The sequence below is a fragment of the Hippoglossus stenolepis genome, chromosome 21 (assembly GCF_022539355.2).
Source record: "Hippoglossus stenolepis isolate QCI-W04-F060 chromosome 21, HSTE1.2, whole genome shotgun sequence".
In the NCBI taxonomy this organism is placed as follows: Eukaryota; Metazoa; Chordata; class Actinopteri; order Pleuronectiformes; family Pleuronectidae; genus Hippoglossus; species Hippoglossus stenolepis.
Genome location: NC_061503.1, coordinates 9,193,205 through 9,213,104, shown reverse-complemented (window position 1 = coordinate 9,213,104; position 19,900 = coordinate 9,193,205). Strand labels below are relative to the sequence as shown.

The window sequence follows — 19,900 nt, the reverse complement described above, 5'->3', positions numbered from 1 at the left end:
GGATCGGGAAACACTTTGAAAGTCCATAGTGATATTCAGGAAACCGGTTCAAAGCATGAAAAGGCGCGCACGGGTGGCGCGCTGCAGGAGAACTGCACAGACGCATTTTACATCATCTGATCAGTGTGGTGGTTTTAGGAAACAGGACAAGATGGTGAATATCCCTTATACATTGGGATTAAAGTGGAGCAGAGCAGCCCACCTCCTCCTGCGCGCTCCTCTGTCCTCAGATAACACCTGACCGGACGCACCCCCACGTGTCCCGGCTAACGCGATTCCTAGACAGCGAGTTCCTGGTTTGAATAAACGAGCATTTCTTTTTATTATTCTCCCATGTGACGTCCTCAGCTGAGCACAGACACAAAATGAAGTCCACAGACAGAGGGAGACGCCAGAAACCGAACCACCTGAGATACTTTAAATTCTCTGCGTAAACATCTGGTAATGATTAACACGTTCACCGAATACTTCCGCGTTGAGAATAAATGAGGATAAACACGATTAAAACATCCCCACGCTGCTGCTGGGGGGGTCTCCATCCACGAGGCTGCCTCCCCTGTACCCTCACATCCATAAGCAGCAAACCCACGCGCGCGTGTGTGCACTCTGATCAGTGTGTCACTTCAATGTGACCTGGGTCCGCCATACCGTTATGATTCCACTGCACGGCTGCTGCTGCAGCTCCAGAGCGGAGCGCGCGCGCGGCACTGTGCGCACACGGCTTCTAATCCAAGGACGCAGGGAGCTCGAACCAGCGACTCAAGCGACCACACAGGTAACGTGCACCTGCTCGGCTTCACATTTTTAACGCCTAGGTCCCACCACACTCACAGAACATGTACTTTGAAGGCTGCGTGTATACATTAATGAGAGAATAACAAGAATAACTTGAGGCTGAGCCCACGCACGCGTCGGAGTATTCAAGTTCCGCATGAACATTTTTTTCACGCACACGCTTTGAATGACCTCAATTATTATTCACCTTGATATGATAAATTAGACAAATAGTTGTACGTGTGCTGTGTGATATAGAAAGAGAAACTGGGTTGTGTTATAGGAGGAAATGAGCGCAAAGGGCCTGGTGACGAGGCTCTATTGAAAACCTGTTTGGCAATATCCTTACGCATATTTTTTATCTGACCCATTTCCTCAAATCTTCCGGTGGAGCGGCAGCCATTAGACGTCTGACTGATAGCTGACAGCACATATAGTGTTGTGTTGATCCATGTATTTTCACTATGAAATGAATATTTGTTGATATATATATATATATATATATATATATATATATATATATATATATATATATATATATATATATATATATATATGTTATTCGCATGCAGTCGCCCTAAATCTTCTCCCCAAAATAAGCCTCTGCAGAGCCGCCGCTTGTGCCCGGTCACACCTGAGCTGCAGCTCCTCAGCCGCTCTGTCTCTGAGTTAAAAACAAGCATTTGGCACGATTTAAGAAGTGAGCCTTGGTTTGCGAGGTCTAGGTGCTGGCGGGAAAAAAGGGGTCATGTAAGTGCACAAACTGATGATCCTCTCTCGACAGAGGTGACCATGGCCGAGGACATCAAGACCAAACTGGAGAACTATCGCACTGCTCCATTCGATGCCAGGTTCCCCAACCAGAACCAGACCAAGAACTGCTGGTCCAACTACCTGGGTAAGACTACTTGTTGTGCTCCTCAAGGTCAAACCTGTCACTTCTGGTTCCACACCACTGAAATACTGATCTAAGAATATATGAAAACTGTGGAAACATGCTGTGCTATATCCAGATTGAGGACGCTGACTTGACCCTTCCCCCTTGAAAGAAAAAATGTGGAGTGAATCCATGGTCTTCTTCTATTTCTATATTCATTGTTATTGTTTCTCTATTAATAGACTATCACCGCTGCCAGAAATCTCTGGAGGCTAAAGGACAAGACCCCATGCCCTGTGATTGGTACAAGAGGGTCTACAAATCCCTCTGCCCCATGTCCTGGGTAAATAACACTTTTTCACATCTCAACAGTTCAATGGGATAGTTTGAGAAAATCACACAGACAAGTACTGGCAGAGTATACATGCCCCGGGAAAACAACTTTATCGTTCCGCGCATTCCTGCGAGTCTCTGCTCAGGAACGGGAATCCAAACAAAATGAAGTGATTCAGTCCAAATTTAGAGATTGGAGTTCCCCCTTGAAATAGTTCTCAGCTGAAAAAAGACCAGAGTATTCGAAGTGGCTTTAAGGAATAATTGAAACTATTTACTGTTGAGCATCAGATACTCTAAGCTGACAAAAATGTCTTGGATTTGTTAGACAGCATCACTTGTAGAACGAAGTATGAGGAAGTATTGAAGTATTAGGGTACGGGAGAAGAAGAAAAATGAGACATTCTTTTTGCATTTCACGAATTAAGTCGAAATAGATCAGAGGAATATAAATATATGCATTTTTTGCATTTTGATTATAAAGTTGAAATTTTTATTATAAACTGAAATACGAGCTGTCATGTTCTATCTTTTTGTTCTCGGCAAAATCTCCTAATAGACCTTAGACTGATTATTACATTGTGTTAATGTGCTAAAAGAGAAAGAATTTCCTTAATATTAAAGCATTTTATAGAGGCAGCCAGTTAGTAGTTTGAAATATATAAAAGTTGGACTTTAATATTAACATTTCAACTTTTTAATCGACATTTTGTTTTATTCTCAATATGCAAATATCTGAATTTTTATCCTACACAAGACCCTAATACTTTTCTGTATATTTTCTATATGGGGTCTTAAACTAACACAACTGATAATAGGTTACATAGTGATATCACAGCACATTGTTATATCACATTTAGTCATGGAGTTTCCAACTTGTAAGAAGCCTTCTTGGAAGTTTTAAAGTTTTTTACATATATATTTATGTCAAAAAGTAAGTTTCCTCTGAACTTCTTGTCCCTTCAGGTCCAGAAGTGGGACGACCAGAGAGAAGAGGGAACATTCCCAGGAAAAATCTGAATCTCCAAAAGATGTCGAACTGCAAAGATGTAATCTTCTCAGCTGAATGTTTGTGTATGTGGTGGGGAGACCACGTGGCCCCGTCACCACCTTTCCACTACTGGTGCTCTGACCCAGGAATACGCTGATACTAAATGGTCATTCTCCTCAAATCTCATGAAATGTACAGCGAATACTGAATTAAAATATCTCAGGATATATTTATGGACCTCCGGTTGTCCCGTGTTTTTTTTCTTAACTCCACTAGAATACGACTAAGGTACAGCAGCTGTGTCTCAATTCAGGGGCTGCATCCTTCAGAGGCTGCATTTGAATTCTGATTGTCATAGAAATGCAACTAGAGTTTCCCATTTGGAAGTCTCCTTCAAATGTGTCTGACAAATGCAAACTTCCATCGCTCACCAACTTGGCTCCAACGCATGGATACTTCCCAGCCCAACATCAGCGCACAATATCAGTATAGTTAAAAACCAAGGGGCATTCAAATGTTCGCATCATGTCCAACTGCAGCTCTGTTAAGAAGAGCGCCTCCTCCTTTGGACGGGTACACAGCATCCTCAGAAGGATGCAGCCCCTGAACTGAGACACGGCTTGTACATTGACGCTTAGTTGAGAAGTGTGCGAGGTCAAGTGACTGAACAAGTCCACGGTAACAAAGCTGACATGTTCTGATATTGTTCATGCAACCGATGGAAGATACATGGATATATTTTAGATTTTATTCAATCAAATAAACCTACATCAAATATACATATTTAATCAAGGTTAGAAAAATAATTAAATATTTCAAAACACTAAAAGTTACACATACAATCACAGCCACCACCCCACAGAGCAGGACTGAGTAATGGCTACTGCTGCTGTTGGACATAAAGAAATAAAATACATAAAACTGCATTTCATATACAAGGACTCCCCATCCGGTGTAGGGAGTATCAAACAGTTTATATCTGGGCTCAATGAAGCAGTAAAAACACAGATGTGTCTTAACATTTTTAGATAACAACAGCTAATGCTGAAGAAACTTTCCCATGCAACAAGTTAGTACAGTAAATATTGAATAAGTGAGTAGTACAACACCAAGTACCAAGTATTATAGTGAAGGTACAACCACATTTACTCATTTCTTTTTTTAAGGATATTTCTCAATTTGAGGTAAGTTAAGAGTATTTGCATATAAGAAGTTTCCTGTTACTGTATCTGCTCAAAATCTAAACAGGAAAAAGTAGATATTTTTTTTCCATTTCTGATTAAGTTACTAAAATTACTGGCTCAGGAAATGTTTGCTTTACAGCAGCTTCAGTAAAAGGTCACTTGTATCACAAACAAGTATTTTCTACCTGATGCTACGCAGAAAACAACTGACCAAGTCGTGTAGAGCCAAATATATGTTGAAAATTCAACTGTGTAGTTTTTTAACATACTCTGAAGTTGTACATGCACTTTTCTTTTTTCCTTTTACTTGAAACGTACAAACGTGTGACTACTTGTACTTTCATCATCAATATAAATCTTGTAAAAGGTCAAAACCTGCGTAAGAAGCACTTTCCAAAGTAAAACCACTAGCTTTGAAATATAATAGCTACCAGGTATAAATCATCAACAGGTATAAATAAGTGTCTGCATAGCGTTACGAGTGGTGGTAAGGAGTGGTCGTCAGGTCTCACACCCACGAGGCGACGAGCTGATCGTTCAGGCTCATCAGTGGATACAACTTAAAAAAATGTAGCATCAGCCACATCCTGATGTGAGTGTATCTGTGTGGCCTCAGAGCCTATTTATTTCTTCTCTTTCTTTTTTTAAACACGCCACAAGCAGCATTTAAATATGCAGCACAAAAGTCACAAGTAGCAGCCACAGATATAGTGTTTAAGTACGAGGCACAATAACAGGGCTGATAAAATGCAGCCTCACAGATTTATCCTGGCACCGTGGGATGGACGACCGGGGCAACGGCGTAGTACGTGTTGGGGATAATATGTACGTGTGGGCGTTGGGTCGAAAGCAAGGGAAGAAGGGGAGTGATCCAACCATAAAGTGGAATTCTGTGAGTGTGAGAGTGTGTGTAAACCCCATCGTGCAGCCTCTGTCCTCTTCAGTGTGGGGTGTCCAGCCAACACTACAAACCACGGCTCGGTGGGCTGATGTGGATCTCGTTGTAAGGGAGGTCACCCACCAGAAAGTGGCTTTAAAAAGTCAGTACCTCCTCTTGCCATATTTCCCACCATCAGTCATGCAGGTCTTAGGTCGAAGAGCTGTATAAAGGGGAGAACGAGCAATTGACGTTTTTTTGCTGAGTACGTGTGCCCGAAAAGCTTTGATCCAAGTTCACTTGTTTCCCCGACTCACCTGGATCGGCCGTCTGCTTCTTCTTGGTGTGATGGACTATCTGGTTGTCATTGGTCATCTTCACATCCTGATCCTCCACGTAATTACTGCAACACAGCAAGAGAAAGGAAGAAACGGCAGATGCATGTGAGTAAATCTTGTGCATCTGTGGGAAAATAAGGACAGAGATACGACACGAAATGGAGGAGTGACTGATAACAAAGCCTGAAGTCAGCAGGTCCAGGCTTTGAGACCAAAGGTGGAGCTAGACAGGTAACAGGAGAGAGGAGGCAAGGGAGAGGGACTGAGGTATCACAAGTCAAGTGTGAGGGAAGGAGGGTGGGGCATGGCTGCGGGCGTTTGAGGGCACCGGAGGAATCTTCAATACGGGGATTGACCACAGGGAGGTGCTGACACGAGGCTTTCGGGGGCTCTGTTACTCACTGGTGGTGGTGTCGGCTGCCGCGGGGGCTGAGGTGGAGAAGAGCACATCTCCGTTCAGAACAACTCACTGCTCGAAACAGTTGGACCGAACCAAATCTTCTCTGTCAAACAATTTGTGTCTCCCAGTTTCAGCCAATCCCTCATCAAATGTTCTTGAGTTAATTCACAGTAAAAAGTCATCTGTCTATGATTCGATGGCATTGTAGGAGCTGCTTGACAAAGTCTAATTCAGGAACACAATGTGCAAAACGACCAAAAGGAAACATGCATGACACATGACTCATGCATGTTCTGGAAAAGATGCAGGGCTGACCAGCAATCTGTGTTTTTACCTCCGCCAAAGAGGTTATGTCTTCAACCTGTTGACTGGTTTGTTTGTTTTTAAGCAAGATTACGCAAAAACTACAGACAGATTAACACGAAACTTGGTGGAAGGATGTGGTATGGGTCAGGGAACATCCCATTAAAGTCTGGTGCGGATCCAATTCCAGGATCCAGGAATCCGGCATATTTAGGGGACTGATATCGACGACTGTGTGCAATTAGGTGCGGCTTGATTAAATTTAAGGGGAATGTTGGGCCTTGGCGGAGGTACGTGCTCTACTGTGTGCCATTAGTATGTAAAAGTAATGCACAACCAATCAGTTACATTTACAGTGTATAGTCTCAGAAAGTACAGATACCTGATAACGGTGTTCCTCTCACGGTGTGCGATGTTGGCATCGTCTGTGAACAGGATGGTGTGGTAGGGCACCACTGGATCACAGGTCGGCAGAATGCCCCGAGCCACGTGGCTCACACTGTCCAGGATGCCGTTGTACACGAGGAGGTCGTCCACCAGCAGCTGAACACACACAGGGACACATTCAAATTTTGCTGCCTGGAGTCTGACTTTTAAAAACATGAATGCCCAGCTAATAGACAGAGTGGCGTACCCCAAACTCCTTCACGCCCCTCTGGTGTGTTTTAGAGTAGTTCCACAGCTTGATCATCGACACGGTCACCGGCTGTTCAAAGATGACGTACACACGGTTCACCTGCATGGAAACAAGTAAGACACTTAACTGCAAACTCTGATCTGAGGGTGTTAACTGACTGCAGTCTAGTCTCTCTCTCTCTCTCTCCCACACACACACACACACACACACTTCCTCACCAGGCCTGGGAGAACAGGAGCTAACCACGTGTGTCTTCCATCGTGGGTACTGTTGACTCCATCTATTAATTTATCTGGCGTCCGCACATCACCACTCACATGGTCCAGCACGTTCACACTGTCGGGAAAAGCAGCGATGTCTGGTGGACACGATGTCAAGGCGCAGACATTTATTAGTAACTATTATTATGCCTTCAAAAGCACATGTATCCTCTCCTCCTAAATATAATCAGAATAGGACTGGTTGTGTAGCAGCTCTAGAAAGTTTTTTTGACTTTGATGTCTGTCTTCTTTGCATCTCCTCTGCTGTTTTGGGTAAAACTTTTTTTACTCAGATTTCTGATGGAAACTGTGCAGTTAGTATTTGCTAAACCAAGATTATTGCATAGCTTCTGACATGTTCAGTTAAAAAAAGCACAACGGTAACTAATAATACCAATACCTATGAAGTTCACTGGATATTCATAAGTTTATTTAACCCATTGTCTGTAGATTTAAACTACAAATTTGGAAGTGAACAACAACCAGACCACGTGAAATAAAATGTGGCTTTATTACTGCTGGTGAAGAGAGCACAGGTTAGTGAGGAGAGATGCATGGAGGCTGAGGTTGACTGATAAGGATACTGTTGTCACTGAGACTGATCTTCTGGTGGTTGTGGTCGTAAAACTCGAGGCCGTTGAGGCCGATGTAGTACGGGTCTCCCCAGGTTGTTAAAAGCTGCAGCTGAAAAATGACTGATGGGTTAGGGTCAAGGAATGTATAACATGGGTCATCTGGTATATCACATATATACTTGTACTGTTTATATGGTACACAGGCTGTGCTTAGACTGTCAGCCAGCTGTGACAGTACCGTTTAACATGGCTACATATAGAGTATTCATGTGCACACAATGTCGTTACCAAAGCAACTTGCGAATATCAAAATATTGCATGTGAACTGCAAACGGGGGCAAAAACACAGCTGTCAAAACCATCATTTCCTGCTATGGTTGGCAGAAGGATACACCCACAAGGCATGATGGGAGCTTCGTAGTCCATGCTGGCCTGCTCTTGTTTCTTCGAGCTACCTCTGAATTAGAAACCACAAAATTAGAAATTAGGAAATGACATTCTTTAATTTCTCCTGAAATAGGAGTTTGAACGCCGGCTCCTACTTGTGATAGTCTTCAGAACTGTTGCTGTCTGTCGGCGTCTGCAGGAAGTCGACGAAGAGGATCTCCTGTGCAAAGTCAAAGTGGCAGTTGCCCGGTCCTTTCCTGATGAGGAATCCCTCCGCTGGGGAGATTGCGACATCGTCCACAAAAACATGGATCAACTTCACCTGAACAAAATACAAAAGACACTTGTTAGTTTTGTGTGTGGTATATAAAATCGACTGAATAGAACATTTCAGGTCGAATCTAGAAACTAATCAATGCCTTGTAGCATCACACAGCAGCCTTATCACCTTTTAAGTGTGAACTAGGTGATGTTTCTAGCAGCTTTACAATCATGTGCTGAATTCCTGTGTGAATTCTATTTTGGTTTTCCCGCACCATCTGTCTCTGACACCTGTATAAATCTAAAAACCTCAACTGATCTCGGAGATAACCGACACAATAGTGGAACTTGTTGTTTCACAGTTTAGTATCTACAGTGTCATACAGCTTAATATACATGTTTTATTATCACTAGTACTATTTACAGCAATTTGTGGCTGAGTCCAACAGAGAAGTATCTCACCCCTCTGTACGAGTCCTCAGGAGACTTGTTGTAGTTCCAGATGCGGAGTCCTGCGATGGTCTGGGCTGTGTTGAACGTAATGCTCAGGGTGTGGGAATCTCCACGGGAGAAAGGGATCAGCCACATGTGCTGGTCTTCAGTGGTAATGTTTTGGCCATCAACAAGCCTGGATATTGGAAACAGATGATAAAGAGTGTGGATTTCTTATTGTGATATTCGATTTGTCTTGACCATGAGAAGCACTTTGTGTCGGACGTACTTATCGAGTGTTCGCTGGTCGTGTCCGTACTCAGGCAGGTCGTTGAGGTCGCAGGGTGACGCGGCCATCATACCGAGGTCGAAAGGTAAATACTCTCCATCTTTCCCCACCACCTCCAATCCAGTCAGGCCCATGTAGTGGGAGTCCCCCCAAGTGAGCAACAGCTCTAGTCTGAGGCCTGGAGGAGGAAGAGAGACAGTTATTTTGAGCATCCAGACATTCAAAAAAAATCGAAATGAAGGGAGAACAGAACATGTGGTGACAGGATATCGTTGCTATACTCACACTTTCCAGTGAACATCCCTGGAATATGTTCCATGTTCTCCTCAGACTGGCGAACGGTGGGGTTGAGTTGAAGTTTCAACTAAGAAAATATTTGAAAACATTTATAGTGTTATTATAATCCAGTGTTCTGTTGATGATGTGAGGGCTAGGGTTGCAATGGTAAGAGAGTGTTTGAAATCCCTGTGGAGACTTCTGTAACAGCCTGTACTCACAGCGAGGTCTTCCTCTCGGAAACCGGCCTGTGTGAAGGGTCTTTCCTCTCCCTCTCCATCGGCGGTGCGCGGCCTCTGCAGCTCCTCCTCATTCGACAGACTCTCACGACCCTCACCTTCACTGAGGAAGGTTTCATCGAAACGAGACATAGCCTCCAGGATGTCATCATCTGTGGTGAACAGGATAGTGTCCCCAAACTGGTCCAGCTCTGAAAAAGACAACAGTGTAAGGAGAAAGGACAAGTTGATCCAAATAACAAAAAGCAGCCGAAAAACCAGCGATCTTTACCTCCGGACAGGGTTCCTGAAGCTTTGGCAATCTCTCCCCTGAAGATGCACCTTCCATCCAAGAGCATTTCCACTTCTTTCACCCCTCGGAAAGAGTGGATGCGAGACTTGTTGTAGTTCCACACACGGATCATGGCCACTTGGCAGGGAGCTCCGAAGTCCAGGAAGACGGTGTGGTTACGACCAGGTGTGAACGGGGCCAACCAAAGATGCATGTCGTCCTGTGTACGATTGATGCCGTCAGTCAAGTTGTGAACGACACGTGGGTCTTTGCCATAAGCAGGGAGAATGTTGATGTCTGGAGGATCAGCACGGATGTGAGCAGGTCGAAGAGGCTCTCCGCTGGAGCTGAACACCTCCAGGCCGTTGAGGCCCACGTAGTGGCGATCGCCCCAGGTGGACAGGATGTTGATGACCAGCCTTTGACCCTGTGGCAGAACTGGGATTTCAAACTCGTCCTCCCGCTCCATGGATGGATCATCGTCAGGGACTTCGCACAGAGTCCCCTGAGCGGTCAAGGGGGAAAGGGGGCTCCTAGGTGCCATGGAGGGGTTGGATGGGACTGTGGAGGGACAAAGGCCCTGCTGCTGGATGAATTCATCGAAGATGTCACCTTCAAAGCCCATGTTGGAGATGCGTCCACGTTGGCATTGGTTGAACTTAATGAGGGAGTCCCAGGACTCCATGAGGGTGTCATCCTGCTGGCTGTGCAGCTGGGCCCGAGACGAACACTGCCTCCTGTTGTTGTTCACCAATGACAGTGGCTCCTCTGGGAAATACACAAACAATTGCTATTAGGTAAGGAAATATGCCTCAGCATTTATTATCAAACACTGAATACAAGAAAAGTGTTAATAGGTTAACTAATAACTAAACAGCAAATATAGAATTTCTAAATTTCATAAAAAAAACAATTTAAATTCAACTGGCAGGTGAAATAAATAGTACATGGGTTAAATAACATACCAATAAAGGTGTCCCTCTCTGTCTTAGTATTATAACCTCACATATTGAAGGTGGTAGCATTGACTACCTGTGTTTGACAGTGTTGCAGCTCTGAGGTTCTGCTCCTCCGTCTGTTTGGCGGAAACAGAAACTACACTGTTTCGAAATGAGCTCCTGCGTCCACTGATGGGTCTGTCTGGCTTCTGCTCCCCAAGCTCCTCCAGCAGGTCGCAGCTTACGTCCAGAGAGTCAGCGTTCCACTGACTCCCATTCACTGTCCTCTCCGTCCCTCTGCACACCCGGCCCGGGTTACAAGGCAGCTCCGGGAGCATTGAAGAGGATGAGGCTGGTGATAATTTGGGCTCTGTGGAGTGCTGAGGCACAAGCCACCTGGGCCTCTCCCTGCCGGCCTCGCAGCCCTCTGCTACTTCTCTGTTCAGGGGCTGCAGCCACTGAGGGGCCACCCGTGACGAGGACGGCTGGGTAGTGACAGTCTGCTCCATGGGCACTGGCTGCGCCACCTGCTGCCTGAGAGAGAGGGGCTCTTCTGAGGCAGGCAGGTCGGAAAAAATTCTCTGCGCGGAGGGGTGGCGAGAGGAGGATGAAACCCCCACTGCTGAAGGAGTAATCGGTGGTAGTGATATATGTGATTTCTCCTGCATGTCTATCATAGCCTGGCCTGGGGTGTCTGATATGTGGTGTTGCTGGATGGTGCTGGCCTCCCCACCATTCCTGTCCTCATGGCGTTGGGGGCTGACCCCCTGCAGATTGTGTCCTGAAGACACAGGGCTGGAAAGCACAGAGTCTGGGATCTGGAAATCCGGGAGATCAATCGTGGTGCTGTAGTCATAGACCTGGTTGCCGCAGCCCTTCTCCAGCTCACCTTCAAACACCAATGTGCTGTTGAGGTACAGCTTAATATGCCGTGCACCAATGTCAAGCTCCTAGAAAACAAACAGGGCATTTTCATTTACCTGCACCTTGAACTTTGAGCCATATTTAACAGCTTCCATAGCAACACTCCAAATACACTTCCAAATACCCACATAATTCAGCTTTTAATCTCTAAGATCTACACAAAATAAATTCTACATATTTAGACAAAATTTGTATATACATATATAATATTTTGAGTACATAATTATTATTTTAATCAAAGCAAAGTAGGTCAAATTATTAACCCAAAAGCATAAAGTGCAAAAAATCTCACAAACAATTCATGGAACTATTTCTGTCATGCAGAGTCCCCCACGCTAGCAGTAATTAGCACGCTCACAGATATCAAGTCATGTCTACCGGGAAGAAATGTCTGAAGCCCAACTCAAATCTCCTCGATCCTCAGGACGGTAAACTTCTGAAAACCCAGGTCAGACTACGATCTACTTCTCACCGACAGGTCCTTACCTTGCAGGTTCAAGACACAAGTAAGTCTGGACAATGGTAGTAACAGAGATATGGTGGGGCTGTAGTGCCCCTCTATGAACAGCAGTGAAGCTGACAGGCAGAAGCCCACGTTTCCCCCCCAACACTAATCCTCTGGGGCTAATCTCTCACTGTTCCACATTTGGACAGCCTGACTGGCAGCTCAGCCAGCCACTGCTTAAAGGGAACCACACCCCCTGTGATAGTGACAACACACAAGCATGAGGGATTTATGAGCACATGGAAACGAACAATCTCTGGACGAGAGAGCCAGAGGGATAAATCAGAAGATGTGAGGAGAGATGGGACAGATTGTGCTTGGTTTTTAACAAGTTGAATTGTTTTTAGAAACTGTAATGACCAAATGACATGAAGGAAACAAAGCACGTACATTGAGGCTTCTGTTGTAGTTCCAGATTTTGATGCGGGATATTCCAAAGTCTGGGGAGCGCTCTGTGTTCCTGATGATGAAGTAGAGCTGGATGGGGGGGTGGTACGGACACGTCCACATGTGACGCTCTTTGGTGGTCTGTCAACCCAAGAGAATAGACGGAACATCCCTTTTACACCACAGACAGTTGCACCTGTACAAGTGTACTTAAAAAATATAAGCTCAATAAGCTTTAGAGCCCGGTTATTTGGCATGTTTCTTTATTGTCATAGCCATAAAGAGACATAATTAATGTTACAGTTGCACTTTTCCTGCTTTGACAAGTAAAAATATCTGCTGTGAAAATGTTTTCAATATAATCCAAAGAAAATTTAATGTAAATGTGATGAAGATTAATAATTCTAACAAAAATACCGTATGCACATTTCAATTATTTTTATATTATAATTCTGTTGTAACAAGATATAAAAAAACAACTAAATATATATATATATAATAATTATGTAAAAAAATTTAAAATCTACATTTCTCAATTGAATGGCAAGCTACACAATGCAGGGCATTGGGAAGGACTCTGTGTATATTCAAAAAGGACAGAGTTTAATTGGTGTCATTTTGTATGCAGATGGAATTTGTGCTTACACGCAAGCAGAAACCATTCAAACGAGATGCTGATGCAGCAAAGACTCACCTTCGCCTTCCCATTGACGAGTGCCCCCAGATTCCCGGGGAAGTCAGCGTTCCTGATGTCCAGGTCGTGCGGCGACACGTACAGCTTCCTGTTTCTGAGGCAGAAGAACTGCAGCTCAGTCAGGCCGACCTGCAAAGCGTTCCCCCAGTTCGACAGGATCTCCATGGTAACATACAATGCTGGGGTGACCTCTGCTGAGGACTGAATTCTCTGCAATGAAACACATAATTCAAAAGTGTTTCTGTAAACCTATGTCTGTGTCACACAGGATTATCCATATCTGCACTTTAAGGCGGAGTCACTGACTCACCGGCTGCTTGCTACACTCTGTTTGGACACTCTGAGGAATGTTGCAGCCGGGCCCAGGTTCAAGTTTCTCCAAGGCCATCAGCAGTTTCTGTTGTTGCCTGAACAGAAGGATGACATCCTCAGCTCTGCTGCTTCGCCTCTTGTCCCTGACCTTCACATCAGTGGTGAGGGATGGCTAACCAATGTGTTAGCTACACTGATGAATAATTCCTCAAGGTCGGGGTGCATACACACCATAAATTACTGTTCCTGGTCACTTCTATAAAACACTATTATGTTCTGACAGTGTGCACCAGGTGTCCTTCTGCCCATCAGAAGGCAGATGAATTAAGTGTGTAAGTGTTCTGTCAACATACCTGGGGCCCATAAGAGTGATTCTCTGCATGGCCAAACTAACACTGCTCTCATTCTTGTCGTGGGTGTTGTGGTGCACTAAGCCATTTATTATCTGGTGTGCCCTGCCCTAGATGAAGAGAAAGCAGAAAGATATATAAGCTTTAGGGACAGGGTTTACATGTAAGCTCAATCCAGAACGCCATCAATGTATTCAAATCAAGAGCACATACACTACATGTAGGGTAGACACAGTGAAAAGAGAAATCTGTGTGATAGAAATACAAAAAAAACACGTATGTAATAGCTAATGGCCTGAATGCAGTAAAGATGTGAGGAGTGCAGTGTGGGGCAGGCGGACCGTGCTGCGACTGAAGAGCTCCGGACTCTGCACAGAGTGGTTTTCTCTCTGGATGGCCTGGCGAACCCGGCACGCCACCTCCTCTGGGTCCTGCTCCTCAACCGAAGCCTTTCTGGGTGCTGACAGTGGCCTTTCCACACGACTTCTTGACCCTAAAGCAAAAAGTTAAAAAAAAATGTCAGCAACAACCATTTGGGCTTGTATCAAGAGATTGTTCCAAAGTGCAAAATTGGCAGTTTTTACATTTAAGAGTGAATCTTGACTCTCATGTCAGCCTTTTTTAAATGTGAATATTTAGCCTTAAAATAAAAAATACTTACTCTGCCCATCCCAGGTCTCTTCTGAAGGGGGCCTATCTAATGTCTTGCTCTTCACCAACATAGGCTTGGTTTGTATGTAGGTGTCAAAGTTTTCTTTCCTTTTTGCAGACAGAGAACGTTGAATCTTACGACCTAGAACAATAGATAAACACTTTTTATGTTAGAGAGGAACAGTGAATACCTTTTATAGTTTATATGCACAAAAGTGCCTCACTGTTTCTTTCAAACATAGCAGAACTTGTTTATTCTGCTTGTATACCGGTCAGCACATGGTGCAGATAAGGAGGAGACGGAGCCACTTTGGTCAATTAAGATTCAACCCAAAAAATCTATAATATATTTGCATGTGAAAGTGGATGCTGCCGCCTACCTTTAGGTGAGAGTGCAAAGTCCAGGACAATCAGGTTCGCGGAGTCGAAATGGTCGTGGGAGCTGCTGGGCCGAGGGCTGGAGGAGGACTTGGAGGATGAAAGAGGGAGCCCCAGTTCATCCAGACTCTCGGTGCTCTCCTCTCTCTCAATCTGCTCCTCCACCCACTCTTCCTCCGACTCCTCCCCCGCGGAGTCGCGGCTGCTCCGCCTCATGCTAACCACCAGGCTCCGACGCAGAACCTAGTTTACAAAGGGTCAGCGTTTATGTAGGCATCCATGCAAGCAGTCATCAGCTTGAGCATCCACAGGCGCATTCAAGCATGTGCATACTTTTAAGCATTCCCTTGATTTTTGTGACAACCCTAGGAAACATGACAAATTAACACCCAAGAGCATGAAACACATTTAGATGATTCACTTTATCTCATGCCACCTTGACAAGATGAAATAAAACATCTTCTCACCTTCACTTCCTCCAGGTTGAGGAGCACCTTCTCACCGTGCTCCTGGCTTGTTTGACCTCCTTGGCTCTCGGGCCTGGAGCTGAACGAGCGCGTCCCCTTGCATGTGCCCCTGGGGGAGCAGGGACTGCGAGGAGAGCGCAGACTGGAGCTCTGTGGGAAACACTGCGATTAGATAATGAGGAAATGGCAAAGATGGAGAGATGCTAAGCAGTACAGACAGCTGCCTCTGACATAGAGCCCCTCCCCTAAAAAAATAAAATACACCCACACACACACAGGCTTATTAGTCTTTGTTGTGTCTTCACTCTACCTCCATGTCTAAGCTTTCGTAGGGCTCAAAATCCTCAGAGTAGCACTTTTCTGGGCATAACAGTAAATTTGATCCTTCCTCTGTTCGAACTTTGACAGAATTCTGCGCAAATGACAGAAGAAGAATTGAATATGTGTGTTATCTAACATGCATGCTTTTATTATAAAAGATTTACATCATCAAGGTTTTTAAGGATCTCGAGACAAGTGCGGCCTCTACCTGCACCCATTCTTTCCTCTGGACCTTTCCCGGGGCTGTGTGGCTCCGCTTCCCGTACGTCTGCTCCAGATTATAGCTGTCTTCACTTAACTGGTGGGCACTTCTACAGACATCTGCCGATGAGTCACAGCACAGAAAAGAACATGAGCAGCGTGCAGCGGGCTAAAGCCTCAGAGGAGAAGGAACACACAGTCACATATACGCAGATGGTCCACAGCCCAAAGAGGAAGAGCGAGACACTGGCTGCCAGCTACAACTGTCACTATCATTTATTCACTGAGATAACGGCACGGGGGTTGATGCCGTGCGAACTACAAGCTGAGGAGTGGTGGCTGTGAGCTGGTTTTCATATGGTCTGCAGATGACAGCAGCATCACGAATAGAGTATGATGATGAGCTCAACCCTCAAGATCAGTACTTGCCTTGGTACAGGGATGCAGTAAAAAATTGAAAAGGTCTTACGAAAGGATTTTTTTGTTTTGAGTGCCAAGTTTATTTTTGGTCCGGCAGCAACATACCTGCTGTGCGTTCAGGCCTCAAAGCAGGTGAGGAGGTAGTGGACTTGTGGCTGGAGCTTTTGAGCTGCTTCCCACTGGTTTCAGCATTGGCTCCGTTAAGATATATGGAAAAGCCTTGCTCCAGCTTTTCCAACTCAATGTCCCTGGAGTCTTTGGCTTTAAGGCGCTTAAGGATCCTGAGGAGGAAAGAAAACCAGTAACTCAAATTGAGAAGAGAAATCTAAGGTCTGAGATGATCAAGATCAAGACTCAAACATTTCAAATGCTTTTTTTTTGGTGCTATCAAGGCAAAGAACCAATCAGTGCTCCTTCTGTGAAATCTAATCTGTCGCTCCCCAACAGTCGGTGCTCACACTTCACCTGTTTTTGTGCTGGAGGGTGATTAAATATTCATTCAGAGTGTCATCCACAGCAGAGGCAAGCTTCTCTTCTTCGCACGCGTTGCTCTCCTTCAAGAGCAGAAACATGTTTACACACACGAAGGAGAGTCAGAAAAACCTACATCAGCTGTTTGAGGAAAACAAAGATTACAATACACATCATTGTTGCACAGGTATCCACAGGCACAAACACTTTCTTCGATACATCACAAGATATGAATCAAACCACTTGCTCCTCCAGTAAATAAAGACACAACACAGAGCATGCAGTGGGACCAAAACCCTTAATAAGAACTGCTCAGCGAACAGACCGAAATATTGCTGGAGTGCAGGTGCATCCCTTTGTGAGCACAATCTAAAGTGATTCTAAAACTCTGCATACATATCGTACTCTCGTGAAGATTTCATGGTCATCTCAATATTTAGTTAACTGGGCTGGACTGCAGACTTTTGAAGTTTGAGATGAGGTGAGAGGAGGAATAGTGAGCACAGGAAAAGAAGAGGGCGGAAAAACATGGATTAACTGAGGGGAAATACTGACTTGGCATTGGCCAAGATGCCTGGGGAATAATTCCAAATTCAGGGTCTTCTTTAAAAGTGGGACTGGAACAGAAGCTCTTGCATCTTCCAATAAGGTAGCCCTTGCATAATGAAATGAAGTGCAGCCTTTTCAAATAAACTAGCATCGACAAACACGTGTCACAAATCTATGATGCGAATCATCGCTTTACATGTCATGCAACCATAAAGTGAGGAACAACTGAACATCTCACAACAGCCAGCATTTGTTGACTCGACTAAAATGAAATCATTCTCACTAAAACATCAGATGTCTGCCAGCTACTCACCCTCAGCCGGTGGTAAGTTTGACAGAGATTCAGATTGAGCTGTATTTGTCACTTCCATAACAAATGTCCCAGCACACATGGTTAGCAAAATGCCCGAACTCAGCAGATCAGGTTGCAGGTCACATTTAATAACAACACAAGACACCATAAAACACACTATCCATGTCACGTGAAAACTCGGCAGGCAGTCAGTGCACATCGGTTGCTTGTGTACATCACATGGACGCCTACGGCTCATGCCATCCCAGCATACATCAGATAAATCATCATAATCATGCAGGACGAGCAGAGAAATCCCAAAGCCCTTACTCAGAGTCTACAAGTCAACTAGGCTACAGCACCGGTCAGTGTCAGCAGCGGAAGAGAGAAGCAAAGAAACGTGAAGGAGGAGTGGAGAAGAAGACCTGTTAGTGACAGAGACACAGAGCTGTAAATATACAGTGTCTCACATCAGGTTGAGTGACAGGTGATGTGCAGAGGAGGTGTCACATGACCCGATCCCGTCTTACCTCGCTGTCCATTGTGCGGCTGCAGTTGATGGAGTCCACACTATCCCATGTCTCACTCTCCACAAAGATCCCGGGAATCGACCTTGTGTCGGACTACCACTGCAGAGCAACACAGACGAGACATGAAACCCTCAGTTACCTCGAATGCGCGTTGGTTTGAAATGTGGCTCCACCCGCTGAGCGATCCAGCACAACAAAATAGGTTTTCAAGTCAGATGTCGAACAGCTGGTTTCGAACCATTGTCCTCGGACGCATTTTAACATACGATTGGCATGTGCGATCTGACAGATGTGCGGCAACGCTTGCTCTCTATTGTGATAGCATTCGCGGCTAACCCGCTAGCTGCCGCTGCTGCCAGTGTTAACACCGGGGTTCCAGTTTAACTGGGGATCATGGCCACTGGTGATTTGTTGTCTTTATTCCAGATGTTGTCGGTCGGTTGCAGACTCGGTCGCAGATTCGTCATTTTCACAAAGCGCCAGTGCAGTGATACACTAAAGGTCTCGTTCAAATAAACATTAAAACAAAAACCCAAACCCATAGCTAGATCAACAAAATAAAACTCGAAATATAACAGTATATACTTAATAGACAGATTGATATGCATTTGAAAATATGCTTTTGATTTTCTCTATCCAGAGTGTTAGTATGGCTGGTCGCAATCATTTCAGACTTACAGTTGGTAAGTTGCTTACGGTTAACGTGTTCATAAAGATGCTGTATGAAGAACAGGATGAGGAAAATGAGGAGGCAATTCTTGGTCTTGATTCTGAGTCTGAAATCTCTGATGCCGAGGACCTAGACTATGTTCTACAGGATCAAGCTGAAGTTGTGGGTGTGTCTTGGAATCCAGCTCTCCTAAATGGAGAAGGCTGCTTTGATGACATGAAGAAGATGAGTCTTCTATGCCATCAAAGGAGCCTTCTCCTAAACGAAGATAGCAGAAGAATCACCCAGCCATGCGTAAAATAACACAGGAAATGAATACGGGCCATTTTTGACCCATGTTGTGCATTAGGAGGGGTCTGCATAGCTTGTGTGTGTTGTGTGTGAAGTTAGTTTTCCAGGTTTGCCTCGTGTCATGTTGGCAACACACTCAACACACGTCAGACAGATCATCTGTTGATTACACACAGATAAACAGCACTTCCAACGTGATGTTGACACGGACACATTATATTAACATCGTGATGGGTTTTTGTTTGATGTTTATTTCAACGAGACCTTCAGTAGATCACCACACATCACACACAGGCACTTTGTGAAAATGACGAATCTGCGACCGACCGACAACATCTGGAATAAAGACAACGAATCACCAGTTGCCATGATCGCCAGTTAAACTGGAACACTAGCAGTGTCGCTACGCTAACAACAGAGGCTAGCGAGTTAGCGTGTAACTAGACATACGTGAAATGACACGAAAAGTGGCTCATACTGCTTTTTTATTCGTGCACGACCTTCACTCGTGCTCTAATAGAATGATTCAAAGATACTTACTGTCTCTGTAAAATAGCGATTTGTTCTCCGTTAGCTTTAAAATGAGCGACTCTCTGTTTTCTCATGTGCACAGCGTGTTGTGTTGGTTGGTAACCAGGATGGATTCTCCACCAATGGGAAGAGCCGCAGGGGAATCAGACACGCCCACTGCCGCCACATCCATACCGGACAGAAAATAACATACAAATAAATAAATACATAAGTAAATGAAACAGTTTGCGATGAAAAGGGCTGTTTCTGTATTTCTACATTTGTTTATTTATCGCTGCATTTATTTCTGTATTCATACTTGTCGGTCTACAGTT

At 44.7% G+C, this 19,900-nt stretch overlaps 2 protein-coding genes across 4 annotated transcripts; one reads left to right on the top strand and one right to left on the bottom strand.

Moving 5' to 3' along the window:
- Window positions 1–616: 616 nt before the first annotated feature.
- LOC118100779 (cytochrome c oxidase subunit 6B1) lies at window positions 617–3,213 on the top strand. The gene is made up of 4 exons (XM_035146159.2): window positions 617–775; window positions 1,559–1,672; window positions 1,894–1,994; window positions 2,951–3,213. The coding sequence occupies exons 2-4, from the start codon at window positions 1,567–1,569 to the stop codon at window positions 3,002–3,004; spliced, it is 261 nt and encodes an 86-aa protein (XP_035002050.2). The 5' UTR covers window positions 617–775; window positions 1,559–1,566; the 3' UTR covers window positions 3,005–3,213.
- A 496-nt stretch (window positions 3,214–3,709) lies between these two features.
- On the bottom strand, window positions 3,710–19,689 carry LOC118100778 (katanin-interacting protein). 3 transcript variants are annotated; one of them, XM_035146157.2, is made up of 29 exons: window positions 19,596–19,689; window positions 18,095–18,193; window positions 16,718–16,806; window positions 16,358–16,533; window positions 15,840–15,952; window positions 15,621–15,722; window positions 15,311–15,460; window positions 14,846–15,086; window positions 14,476–14,607; window positions 14,156–14,307; window positions 13,818–13,924; window positions 13,463–13,559; window positions 13,153–13,362; window positions 12,462–12,599; window positions 10,737–11,592; window positions 9,705–10,472; window positions 9,416–9,624; window positions 9,204–9,282; window positions 8,919–9,096; window positions 8,660–8,825; window positions 8,092–8,258; window positions 7,942–8,006; window positions 7,559–7,669; window positions 6,933–7,072; window positions 6,712–6,813; window positions 6,460–6,620; window positions 5,777–5,803; window positions 5,354–5,439; window positions 3,710–5,259 (listed from the first exon to the last, which is right to left on the bottom strand). In XM_035146157.2, exons 2-29 carry the CDS (start codon window positions 18,104–18,106, stop codon window positions 5,201–5,203), a joined length of 4,893 nt encoding a protein of 1,630 aa, XP_035002048.2. In that variant the 5' UTR covers window positions 18,107–18,193; window positions 19,596–19,689; the 3' UTR covers window positions 3,710–5,200. The 3 variants fall into 3 exon arrangements, with proteins under 3 accessions (XP_035002048.2, XP_035002046.2, XP_035002049.2); XM_035146155.2 differs by lacking the exons at window positions 18,095–18,193; window positions 19,596–19,689 and having other exon boundaries at window positions 16,718–17,868; XM_035146158.2 differs by lacking the exons at window positions 5,777–5,803; window positions 18,095–18,193; window positions 19,596–19,689 and having other exon boundaries at window positions 16,718–17,868.
- Window positions 19,690–19,900: the final 211 nt, after the last annotated feature.

Coding starts and splice junctions, on each gene's coding strand:
- LOC118100779 (XM_035146159.2), top strand. CDS start 1,567: ATGGCCGAGGACATCAAGACCAAACTGGAGAACTATCGCACTGCTCCA. Junction 1,673..1,893: donor CTGCTGGTCCAACTACCTGG/GTAAGACTACTT, acceptor CTCTATTAATAG/ACTATCACCGCTGCCAGAAA. Junction 1,995..2,950: donor CCCTCTGCCCCATGTCCTGG/GTAAATAACACT, acceptor TTGTCCCTTCAG/GTCCAGAAGTGGGACGACCA.
- LOC118100778 (XM_035146155.2), bottom strand. CDS start 16,824: ATGTTTCTGCTCTTGAAGGAGAGCAACGCGTGCGAAGAAGAGAAGCTT. Junction 6,621..6,711: donor GGGGCGTGAAGGAGTTTGGG/GTACGCCACTCT, acceptor GTGTGTGTTCAG/CTGCTGGTGGACGACCTCCT. Junction 5,260..5,353: donor GAAGCAGACGGCCGATCCAG/GTGAGTCGGGGA, acceptor CCCTTTATACAG/CTCTTCGACCTAAGACCTGC.